Source organism: Uranotaenia lowii, chromosome 3 (assembly GCF_029784155.1).
Source record: "Uranotaenia lowii strain MFRU-FL chromosome 3, ASM2978415v1, whole genome shotgun sequence".
In the NCBI taxonomy this organism is placed as follows: domain Eukaryota; kingdom Metazoa; phylum Arthropoda; class Insecta; order Diptera; family Culicidae; genus Uranotaenia; species Uranotaenia lowii.
The window spans coordinates 171,042,053-171,054,954 of record NC_073693.1 but is presented as its reverse complement, the minus strand read 5'-3'; the positions used below and the strand labels follow the sequence as shown (position 1 = coordinate 171,054,954).

General features: G+C 39.8%; 1 protein-coding gene across 2 annotated transcripts; it reads right to left on the bottom strand.

Annotated features, from left to right (window-relative positions):
- Positions 1-365: 365 nt before the first annotated feature.
- On the bottom strand, positions 366-2,017 carry LOC129756060 (leucine-rich repeat-containing protein 15-like). 2 transcript variants are annotated; one of them, XM_055752813.1, is made up of 2 exons: positions 1,894-2,017; positions 366-1,822 (listed from the first exon to the last, which is right to left on the bottom strand). In XM_055752813.1, exons 1-2 carry the CDS (start codon positions 1,932-1,934, stop codon positions 385-387), a joined length of 1,479 nt encoding a protein of 492 aa, XP_055608788.1. In that variant the 5' UTR covers positions 1,935-2,017; the 3' UTR covers positions 366-384. The 2 variants fall into 2 exon arrangements, with proteins under 2 accessions (XP_055608788.1, XP_055608789.1); XM_055752814.1 differs by having other exon boundaries at positions 1,881-1,990.
- Positions 2,018-12,902: the final 10,885 nt, after the last annotated feature.

The window sequence follows — 12,902 nt, the reverse complement described above, 5'->3', positions numbered from 1 at the left end:
TTTGATCACGTCATATAACCCGCGGGCCGCGGTTTGCTCATCCCTGACTTAACATATTCACTTCACACTGATAAAAATTTTAAGGGTTTACAAAATTTGACGTCGATTTCAAAGAAATTCATAGCGCCCTCACAAGATCTTCAAGAATTATGGTTGCTGCTGGAATTTGCCAACTCTTTACTCACAATCGTTTTTTTTACATTTTGAATCATTTTGGCAATTTCGCACTGCCCTAAGTAACATATGTAACCGTAATGCAAAAAAAAAAATATTTGAGATGTTTTCGCTGACGAATGAAAGATATTTTAATTTTTGGTTAATTAAAAGTTTTTTTTTTATTATTTTCAATCAACAGTTTTTTGTCGCAGCAACATATGCCAGATTCTAATCCGTGGGCAGGAATTGCGTTTCCACTTCCGTCCGCAGTTCGGCGTTTTCCATGATAAGTTGTTTGATCATTTTCCGGGACTTGTAAATTTCCTTGGTGAGCCGGACAATCTTTTCCCTCAGGTGATGTTCCGTCGAGGTGCAGCAAATGAATTTGTGCTGTTCGGGTTTGGTGCAGTTGCGATTCCCGGTGGACCATTTGACGTAAGACCGTTCCAGCGTTGTCACGATGTTCATCAGATTGATGCAGTCCCAGTCATTGTTGTCGGTGGAAACCAAAGAGAGATACGGAAAGTTCTGTTCCACGTCTTCGATACGCATATCGATTAGCTCGTTTCCATGGAGGTAAATATTCTCGAGAGCAGGAAATGTATCGAACACGACCAGATCTATAAATAGGAACTTGTTGTGGGCCAAATTGAGCGTGCGGAGTGATTTGGCCGGGGCTGGTATTCCATTGTCGATTATCCACAGGTGGTTGTTGTTCAGTTTGATGTCTTTTAGGTTTTTCATGAATGCGAAAATAACAAAATCAAGCGTAATTAGCTCATTGTACGACACATCAAGCTCAATTAGGTTGCGAAACTTGAAAATGTTGTTTATGTTTGCGATGTTGTTTCGTGATAGGTTTAGATGTGTGAGTTGAAAAAAATCACCTTGATCCATAAGAATTTTACTGACCTGGTTCTCCTGAGCATTGAGTGTTCGGAGATATTTGGTGACAAATACTTCATCCAGATAGTTTTTTCCAATATCCAATATTTCTAGCTTATTCAGTCCGGTAAGTTGGGACATGTTGAATGTGTTAATCATATTTGACGATAGATTCAGCTCTCGTAGCATCGAACAAAGAATGAATTGATCATCGTTGATTTCCTTGATTTTATTATTCTGAAGCTCCAAAATTTGCAATTCTTCCAGTCCAGAGAACAAGCTTTCCGGTAGTTTTTCTATCATATTATCATCCATATAAAGCTGTCTCAGATGTCCCAACCCATCGAAAGCATGTTCTTCCAAATACTTGATGGTATTATTATAGAGCGATAAAATTTCCAACTGAAGGGCCCCGTTGAAGACAAAATTATTCAACTTCGAGATCTTGTTATTATACAAATGGAGCTCCTGAAGTCTCTGTGCATTGGCAAAGGTTCCACTCAACAATTTCTGAATATTACATGCGTCGCTCGACAAATATTGGATGGCCGGAAATGTTTCGAACACTTTCTTTGGCAACACCACCATCGAACAGTCTCGAAATGCAATACTGGTGTCGTTGAAGTTCTGCTCGCCGAAAAATATGCTGTCCGCTTCCGATTCACTCCTTATGATGACATCGCGAAACAAACAGTCATAATAGTTTGCCGTCAGGGTGCAATTGAATTTAATCTCCCGCCGTCCATCGATGATCCGTGCCAGAATGCAGAGGCCAATCAAGCTGCAAGGTAGAACATCATCCAGTTAAATTTCTCCCTCCAATTAACTACCATATTTACCAGTAAAACGTACAAAAAGTACCAGAAAGACGTTGTCATTTTGAACACTATCATTAACTTACTGTTTTGTATACATTTGATTTTATTCTCACGACTGACAGCGATTACTGGCGGCCTTATCAGTACGAATGGATTCACGCGGAGATGCTGCGAAGCAATCTTTGTTCATGTCAGATGGTAATAGTAATTTTTATTATTATTGATGAAAAAGCACAGTTAAAAAATGTGCTGAATCAAGCGATAAAAGAGATAGATTAAACATGACATTTTGAAAACTTAGTGAATTGTCGCCATTTTACAAAGCATAACATTTAACGGTTGCGTGTAACGGACTTTAGATGTTGTTGAACTAACTATATTTATCGACGGCTCGAACACGTTTTATAAGATAGGTCCACGTTTTCTTGTTGTTTAGACATTTTGGCAACAAAAAAAATTGGTTCGGGAGGACATCGATGAAGACAGAAAGAGAAAGAGAAAGAAATCGTGCGAATTTTTGCAAATTTTGAGAAATGGGATTTGGATCATTGCCATTCCAAATACAAAGATTTCTCTCTCTCTATTGCTATTCCCCGGTTGGATAACTTTTTGTTCAAGCTATGAATGAATTTTATTAATAGGTTGTTAACACGTTCGTCGCCCCGCCCATTTTTATAGTTTTACTTGTTGGGCCCTGGGGGAGGAAGACTGAATAAAAAAAGAGAAAAATCTTTCAAACGTCAAATTCCTTTTATCAATCTACCGACCAGTGCGAAGGTTCAAAATTTTACTTCCATATTTAGTGAGTTTCAATAAAACTTTTTTGATGCTGAAAAGCACTTGTTTTGCATGAAAAAATGATTTAAGAAGGTTTTGTTTTGATCTGGCAAATTCTTGCATGATCAGGCGTATTGAGTCGCTCAAATTTCGTTGAAGTTTTTGAAGCTGATAAATAAAAATTGTTTGATTAATGGTTCTAAAAATAGCTTAAATAATAGATTAAAATTTGGGTAGTTCCCATGGACCGACCAACATTTTTATATAGTTTCGAGTTTATATTTACGACAGAGTTGACAGACTGCATGGTATTGGATAATCTAGCTGGTGTATTCGATTTCGATGTTTACTTTTGAATCTGCAGGAATTAACTCAGAAGATTAAATTTAGCACCTAAACAACAGAGTTACATGACTCGCTACACGAAACTGATCATCTAAAGTTAAAATTTGAACGATTACAAATCTTTTCAACAATTGCTGGCTTTTTGCCGATCAGTAAAAAACGATACAGAAAACGATACAGCGAATTTCAGTCTTCCTCCCCCAGGTCGGGCCCAAAGAAATTCTCGGAGTGACAAAATAAAGGAGACTTCTTCTTCTTTTCTTTTTCTGGGATTTTCATCCTGTGCAGATGATTCATCCCTAAAAAATAAAGGAGAGCTCCCAGCTTTGCAACGTGCAGGCTTGGCAAAAGTCATCATCATGAGGCGTGAAGCTGTGACTGTGAAGCCTCTTGGTCCGTCAAACTCAATTGACTGTTCCAGGGTTGGTAAATTTCGCCCGTCACGCTTGACCCGACTAGTTTTTTTTTCATCAAACGACCGGCACCTTACTCAATTGACGGAGCCTCACTACTCGCATGACGGATAAAGCACGACAACAATCAACATTTCTCCGTCATGCGACTGGCGAAGCTCCTACACATCCTCGATCGGCTGCTGCTGACAGGTACAACTAATTGAACGACTTGCTGGCAGAGAGCAACAATAGCAATAAAAACCTGAAAACGGGCTTGCTGGCAGGAGCAACAATAATAATAAATGCGTTTCTTTTTCGTCATCGGTCGTTGAAATGCGATTGCTTGACTAGGTTATTATTTTAGCTTCAAATGACTGGGGAATGAATGACTGGCAAACGAAGTGACTGGTCGTTAAGGAACAGTCAAATGAGTTTGAAGGACCATTTTACCGTTGACCGTTGAATTATGCCAACCCTGGACTGTTCCTTAACGACCAGTCACTTCGTTTGCCAGTCATTCCTTCCCCAGTCATTTGAAGCTAAAAGAATGACCTAGTCAAGCAATCGCATTCAAACGATCGATGACGAAAAAGAAACGCATTTATTATTATTGTTGCTCCTGCCAGCAAGCCGAAGACGACCGAAGACGAAAAGAAAAGAATTTATTATTATTGTTGCTTCTGCCAGCAAGCCCGTTTTCGGTTTTTTATTGCTATTGTTGCTCTCTGCCAGCAAGTCGTTCAATTAGTTGTACCTGCCGTCAGCAGCCGATCGAAGTGTGAAGAGATTTGCCAGTCACTCTCAGGAGAAATTTTGACCTTGTGTAGGAGCTTCGCCAGTCGATGATGGAGAAATGTTGATTGTTGTCGTGCTTTATCCGTCATGCGAGTAGGTAGTGAGGCTCCGTCAATTGAGAACAGTGCCAGTCATTTGATGAAACAAAACTAGTCGGGTCAAGCGTGACGGGCGAAATTTACCATCACTGGCAACGTGTGGCTAAACTGAGCAGCTAACATGAGTAAGAGAGCGTCACACGTTTTTGATGTGGCCTCCCAGGAGATACACCCGTCCTCCGAATTTTCGTCCCATTGTAGCAGTCGCACCACGTTAAAATTGAATTCTCTAAAACCGAAAGACTAGCTTTCGGTTGCGCCTTTTTGTATGCAATACAGTATTGATCGATTCGGTGTCTTCATCGATTCTGAATCGAGGGAGGAAAGTCAGGCTTTTGCACTTGAAGGTGGAATTGCATAAAGCTTCTCGAAAGGGTTAGGAAAGTTGCAGCAAGACCCGAATGACGGGCAACAAAACGAGCGGCGATCGTAAATAGCCATAATCCTGAAGACATTGAATAGATTTTTCGGGATTAACGTATATCCGCCAAGGGTCAATGTCGGGGAACTGAAATGAAGGTAGAAAATTCGTCAATGATCACACAAATTGTGCAGCCAGCCAATGATTGAATTTTTGGCAATTTGGTAGAGAAAATTAGAAGGTTTGAGTTCTAATGAGAGAAACCAGGGCTCAGAGAGAGTGAAAATGTGCTAATTGTTGCAATTTGTGAAGCAGTTGTGGAATTTTTATCATTACCACTCTGTAGAGTATGATATGAAAGTAATAATAATAATTCAATAAATAACCAGAACGGGAAACAAATAAATGAATAAGTTTTCTAGAACAAAATAAACGAATATTTGAATTTCGTTTGTTTGGAGAGAGATGAACTTCTCTTCGGTTTCAAATCAGCAGATGCCAAAATGCGATGAGTTTCGAATTTGAGAGAGAACACGATGTACTTGACGAACGACGAAGCTCGTTGAGGTTCAGCGTTGCCCTTTCCCTTTCCAGTCAGTTTATAGAGTAACGTTTACGGAACATGACGCGTTAAGATAGCCGGTTCAACTTTTGGGAAGCCGCCATATTGGCATTTAGTGATCAAGCGGGTGAAAATGTTGAGAAATAAACTACGGACACTACAATGGCGCAAACAAAAGCTCCCAAACGTAAGTATAATTGGTTCGAAGTTAGAGTTCCTGAATTTTGTGTTCAGGTGAACGTGTTTCTCCGTGAGGGGTTCGATCCCTGTGAGACATAATTGGAAGCTCTGCGAAAAAAACACTTTGCTGTTGAAATAAAGTCCTCCGAGTGGGACAACATCGGCTCTGAGTGGCTGATGGATGCAGCTCCTCCGAGTGGGAGTCTGGCTGTTGAGATTAAGTCCTCCGAGTGGGACAACATCGGCTCTGGGTGGCTGATGGAAGCAGCTCCTCTGAGTGGAGTCTTGCTGGTAAAATAAAGTGGCTGATGGATGCAGCTCCTCTGAGTGGGAGTCTGGCTGTTGAGATTAAGTGCTCCGAGTGGGACAACATCGGCTTTGGGGTGCTGATGGAAGCAGCTCCTCTGAGTGGGAGTCTTGCTGGTAAAATTAAGTCCTCCGAGTGGGACTACATCGGCTCTGAGTGGCTGATGGAAGCAGCTCCTCTGAGTGGGAGTCTGGCTGTTGAGATTAAGTCCTCCGAGTGGGACAACATCGGCTCTGGGTGGCTGATGGAAGCAGCTCCTCTGAGTGGAGTCTTGCTGGTAAAATAAAGTGGCTGATGGATGCAGCTCCTCTGAGTGGGAGTCTGGCTGTTGAGATTAAGTCCTCCGAGTGGGACAACATCGGCTCTGGGTGGCTGATGGAAGCAGCTCCTCTGAGTGGAGTCTGGCTGGTAAAATAAAGTGGCTGACGGATGCAGCTCCTCTGAGTGGGAGTCTGCCTGTTGAGATTAAGTCCTCCGAGTGGGACAACATCGGCTCTGGGTGGCTGATGGAAGCAGCTCCTCTGAGTGGAGTCTTGCTGGTAAAATAAAGTGGCTGATGGATGCAGCTCCTCTGAGTGGGAGTCTGGCTGTTGAGATTAAGTGCTCCGAGTGGGACAACATCGGCTCTGGGTGGCTGATGGAAGCAGCTCCCTTGAGTGGGAGTCTTGCTGGTAAAATAAAGTACTCCGAGTGGGACAACATCGGCTCTGAGTGGCTGATGGAAGCAGCTCCTCTGAGTGGGAGTCTGGCTGTTGAGATTAAGTGCTCCGAGTGGGACAACATCGGCTCTGAGTGGCTGATGAAAGCAGCTCCTCTGAATGGGAGTCTGGATGTTAAAATTAAGTCCTCCGAGTGGGACAACCTCGGCTCTGGGTGGCTGATGGAAGCAGCTTCTCTGGGAGGAAATCTTGCGGTTGAAATGAAGTCATCCTAATGGGAAAACATCTGCATATTAGTATAAATCTGTATGAAAGGCTGAATTTGAAATTGAAGCCTGTCATTTTAATTTGAAGTCTAAAGTATAATGTTCTAACATGAATTTGAACATTGAATTAAATACTGTATAATTGAATTAAAAAGAATCGTCAAAAAAATTCTAATGCGTGATTTGTGATTGAACTCGGAGTTTCATAAAATGAAAGGCTGAATTTGAAATTCAAGCCTGTCATCCTAATTTGAATTCTAAAGTATGGTGTTTATGAATTCTCAACCCTAGTCAAAAATTACAGTACAATTAAAATAAAAAGAATTGTCAATAAAATTCTCAGGAGTGATTTGTGATTGAATCCGGAGTTTCATACCGGCATCAGTGAATGGTTTCGTATCATGCAAATATTAACTGAAAAATTAACCTTCATTCTGGATTAAGTAGCCAAGCAGAAAACAAAAAAGGTACATTGGTACTCTCTGTGTTTAGCTGAAGCATTGTTGATTGTTCTTATGCTGAAAAGGAACTTGATTTAAAGTCTGAAACAGAAAATTTAACTCTGACTTGAGTTTGAATACCACCATGAAATCCATTTTTTTACATCTGCATCTAAAATCATATTCTGAATCTAAGTGCAAAATCTAAGTCTTGATAAAGATATGAATTTCACATTTAACCGGAGCTCAAATGTGAGGAACGAATCTGCATCAGAAATCTTATGATTCAGTTATTCTATAAACAGAATTTGAATTTGATGAGACTCCATTTCAAAACTTGAACTTTTAATACTAACTCTGAATTTGTAACCTTACGTTGATACTGCTGTTATTATATGGATGGAACCCTTAGTATGAACCTGTGCTTAATCTTAGTGGGAATATTGAACGTGCGGCGGAGTCTAAAATCTGTTTGTATATATGAAACTAATAGCTTAACTTGAATGTAATTTAATAATTAAAATTTCAGAGTATTTTTTAATTAACAGTCATTGAAATTCACTTAAAGAGTAGGGGAGAAGGGAAATGTAGAGTATGATATGAAAGTAATAATAATAATTCAATAAATAACCAGAACGGGAAACAAATAAATGAATAAGTTTTCTAGAACAAAACAAACGAATATTTGAATTTCGTTTGTTTGGAGAGAGATGAACTTCTCTTCGGTTTCAAATCAGCAGATGCCAAAATGCGATGAGTTTCGAATTTGAGAGAGAACACGATGTACTTGACGAACGACGAAGCTCGTTGAGGTTCAGCGTTGCCCTTTCCCTTTCCAGTCAGTTTATAGAGTAACGTTTACGGAACATGACGCGTTAAGATAGCCGGTTCAACTTTTGGGAAGCCGCCATATTGGCATTTAGTGATCAATCCACTCGACACAGTTCTGGACACGTCTAATATTTTCCTTCGGAACACATTTCTCGAAACGTCAAAGTCGAAATGCGCAGAAAAACGATTTAAAGTTTTTAAGATTCCGACGAAAGCGCTGTTGGCCCCATAGTTGTTCAGACGAATGGGAACGTCGAGCTGCAAATGCTGGTTTCTTAATCCTCGGGGTCGTACACTGAGAGGGACAGCCCCCAGCAGCGTGGAAGAGTCTATTCTCGATGTCAGCAGGTCAGCCACAACCAGAGCTCGAGTAGCGTTCCTACGAACTTGAAGCGTATCCAAGTCTATGAGGCGGCAACGATTTTCGTAGCTTGGCAGACGAAACGGATCGTGCCAATTCAAGTGACGTAGGGCATAGCGCAGGAAGCGCCGCTGGATAGCCTCGATTCGTTCAGCTCCGTTTTGATTGACGGGGCTCCAGAAAGCTGATGCGTACACTCAGGCAAATTCTTATTTTAATTTTCATAAGATGCGTCTTACGAACCGCTCTTTAGAGTGTAAAATTGTGTTTCATAAGAGTCTTATGAAATTCCTTCAGTTTTCATATGAACATCTCATGAAAAATAGAAGAAAGGGCATTGTGAACATATAATGAACACATTCATTCATTCCGTCAAGTTTCCATCGTCTAGCGGTACGAAGCACTCGCTATTGTTAGTTATAAGTTTTCCTTAACAGTTGAATGGCATTGTGATCTTTCTGATTGGTAAGTTTGAGTTGATGTTTTTGATGTGAATGCTTAATATATTTGTTAACAAAAATATATTATTTTTTGTTTACTTTTCAGTATGCTGTATGCTGACCGACAAAAAACGTTAGGTCGAAGAATCGGTTGCGGCAAAAAAAAATCTTTGTTGGAGCCGGGGTGTTGAAGTGCTGCTGATAACACTTTCAATAATTTTATTTGAAACAAATTCGGAAAACAATAAAGTGAATGTTTTCAACGTAAAATATCTTTAAATATTCTTATTAGAATTGAATTTCTGTTCCATAAGAGCCTCTTATGAAAAGCTACAAACCATCATTGGATTAGGTGTTCATCTTCAAAATTCATTCACGACATAAGACAATCTTATGAAATTCAATGATTTTTCTTATGGCGCCACTTGATAAGAGAATCTTATGGCATGTATGCAATCTGGACATTCACAAGGAATCACTCAACCTGTAACACACGACTGAACCCCATCACGGTTGACTACTCAATGAGCGTCACGACAAGCAAGCATTCACTTACGTACACAGTGATACAGGAAGTGTGGAGGCTTTAGCAATCACTTATACACTGAACTGATACAATGTCACGAATAGACTGTGGCATACCACACATCTCCCTTCTTCTCTCAAGAAAAAAGAGATAAAAACAAAAAAAAACAAGTATTTTTGATTTATTTTGATTGGAAAACCTGCATTTTTTTAAATGAGTAAAGTTGAATTGGAACGCTATTTTATATTTCACAGAACTCATTCAATTTTCAAAATTGCAACGTTGTGAATAGTTTCTAGGTGTATTTTTGTCAATTTTGAATTATTTATAGGACATCTTAAATTTTTATTTTGCCACCTTGTATCGCGAATTTTGAATACATTCAAATCAGTTTTGTTTTGGCGAACTTAGCTTATTCCAAGCCGCAGTTTTGTCAAACAGCAGCAATATTAATCGAAATCAATTGAAATGGATTGACAGCTGATCAGCTGTTTTTCCAATTGACTTCGATCGATTTCTATCAGGCTGCTGAATGAACAGTCAGACACTAATACTAACATACAGGCGCAGTGTTTTCAGATTGTTTGTCAGCTTCGTTCATAATTCGAAAAGGCGTTTACTCAAGGCAAATTGGAATGACTCCAACATTTTGGCCATCTCAATGGCAATTCTTTCCCGTACTAAAGCTGTCCGAAAAATTTTAGATTAGGAAGTTGTTGTTCGACTCGAACTAAATTTGAATACTAAAAAGGAATTGTGTTCAGAATAATGAGCAATTTTTAGAGACAAGCAAGGCACAAAAGCGAAAAATTGTTGCTCTAGGAAAATAATTATTATTTTTAAAACTTGCGATTATGAAAATAAAATATAGTGGATCAATTTTATATTTTATTAAAAAAAAAATTTCGTGTTTCACAAGATAGATCATTTTTTTCTATTTCCTTCGGTGGGTCTTGATGGTCACTACCTATTTAATAATTATAATAATCCGAAACTGACTGACAGATGTATTGTGAAAATGAAGTCCTTATTTACATTTCCATCACAATTCTTGTGCAACTTTAGCCGACTGACACCGATACCAACGCAGCAACACCAAAACAGCATCGACCTATACCACCAGCACCGCACCACCGAAACAACACGAACTCTCCTGACACCACTTTCATTTTCACAACATTTGAGCTTGTTGTGAGCAGCTGCAGCAACTGCTCCGACTGACATCCGTCACACCACTATAACTCAGCACCACCGGCACAGCACCACGACGCTCCACCGATTGACTACACTTTCATTTGCACTGCAGTTAGTCAAAAACAAACCCAGTCAGCTGTTTTTGACAATTGTCAACTGCATGTGTGTTAGTGTAATTGAAACCGATAGAAACGAATCCTGCTCTCGAGCTTGATCGATTTCGATTGGTTTCGATCGACTTCGATTGGCTTCATTGAACGTCAATTGGATTAGTTTCGATCACAACATTGGCTGAGTGAACAACAATTCACCAATCGAAATCGATTGAAACCGATTTCGATTGGCTGTTGAACGCGCTTATTATTAATTAATCCATGTGTCTGTCTGGGTCTATCAAACACTACCTAATCCTCTGTATCACATCGGGCGCTACATTGGCTTCGGTTTGCATGTTGCATACCCATCGGGCGATTGTGGTAATGTCATATGCCAGCTGTACCATACTAAAGAAAATCTATTGCAACTAAGTTATTCGCGGTGTTTTACTATTTTTAGTGCTCTCACCAATGTACAGTCAAACTTGCACAAGTAGAATACAAAATAACCAATCGTCTTACTACCGAGTCCAATAGTTCGTGTCTCTCTTAGTTAAGTTTTTCATTACTACTCCTTACAATCCGTTGCTCACGCACGATACTTACACCTCCATTCGATCGCTCTATCCACATACACATTCCCTCTCTCTAATTTTCTTTCAGTAATCGTAGAATCTCATCCGGTGATCTGGATTCACCAACACATCCAAGCATTCAACTCTTTGCAAAATGGAGAACACTGAGATAAATTCGATCTTTTTTTGTGTTTAATAATGTTGTGGTTTGAGATGTTTTTTCCTTTTCTCCTAAAAATTTATTTAGTCAAACACAATCTTTTGGAGTTCAAATTTATTATGATTTAGTATTATTCAAGAATTCATGATCAAAGTTTTCGTTCTCGAATTATTTGACATCCGCAATAACAAGAAATGGTTTTAAACAGTTTATATGATTATTGTCAAAGACCAGCGAGGTGTCGATAACTCGTAGGCGATGTTCGTTTTACAATTTAAACGGTCAAATGAACTTCAATTTTGCTGTATAATTTTGATGATAACATATAATGTTAAATCAAAACATTCTCAAACTCGCAATAAATATTCCACCGCTATTTTTGTGAAAGTAGAACTTTATCAGACTGTGCAATGTGACGTTAGTCCAAATTTCCTCATCAGAGTAAGATGTATCATTCTGTTCTTATACGCAAAAGGTTGCCAATGTAAACAGGAAAAACTTCCACTGCAAAACACTATTTTAGTTTACAAAACTTTTGATGCAGGGAACATCATACCTACACCCACAATTCAGCCTCTGTGCCAATGGCGGCATCATTGGTACAAGGCATGATTGGTACAAGAAGATAACGCGACCGGTACTGATTCGATTTGCTCCCACCGGCATTAACCTCCCAAGTTAACCGAATTGCGTATGTCTGAAAGAAACAAAATAAAAACGAATTCACGTCCCTCCCTATCGCACCACAAGACGAAGAAGGATGGAAATAAATACCGGCCAACACCAGGCAGCCAGCGAACCGAGCACTGTGCGTGTGAATGTAGCAAAAGCAACAACAAAAACAGCCTTCTGATTCAATCCCTTCAATCCATCGGCAAACAACCACGGCCAAGCTGTGCGTGTGTATGCAGTAAAAGCAGCAAAAAAAACATTGCTTCAATTCAATCTACCGGCAAACAACCACGGCTAAGCTGTGCGTGTGTATATAGCCAAAGCAACAACAAAAACATTCCTTCAATTTACCGGCAAACAACAACCGGCAAAGCTGCCCGGCTTTAGCAGCTGTGTATATGTAGCGTGTGTATGTAATAGCAGGCAGTAAGCAAAGCACAGTTCTCATTCAATGGGTTTCCCGTTCCTTCACTCCCGTTCCCTTTCCCGTTTCCATCGCAAGACTAAGGAATGCATTGAAAGAAGGCCAAACGCCGGGAAGCCGCCGTTGTGCGTTTTTTTGTGATTGATCGGTGACAGAAAGCCTATGACAAATATCCCTCATCCTGCATGAAGCGTGAATAGTACACTGGTTAAAATGCCGGACTGGTAAGACGCTTTGAATGGTAATTTGAGTTCGATTCTCACTTCGGCGCTGTGGTTTTAATTTTTATTTTCTTGTTTCTGGGATGAATTATCCAATAGGAAGGAAATCCCATAAAATGTTTTTCTTGTTTGCTTGAATGTAGTGGTCATCATTTTGGTTTGGAGCCGAGTCCTTATGCCAGTTACGGTTTTTCAAACATACCGTTTTCGGCACAGTGCACATTTCAGCGCATTATCGGCACAGAGATATGCTAAATAGGCATTGGATTTTTGCAACCTCTTCTATGGGTGTACATGTTTTATTATATCTCGGCAACGCTCGCTTATTCTTTTATTCATACTCATCACAAGCTCATGCA

Excerpts from the sequence above, each read along its gene's own strand:
- LOC129756060 (XM_055752813.1), bottom strand. The coding sequence starts at position 1,934 with ATGATAGTGTTCAAAATGACAACGTCTTTCTGGTACTTTTT. Across the intron at positions 1,823-1,893 it reads ACGTCTTTCTGGTACTTTTT|CTTGATTGGCCTCTGCATTC; the intron begins GTACGTTTTACT and ends TCTACCTTGCAG.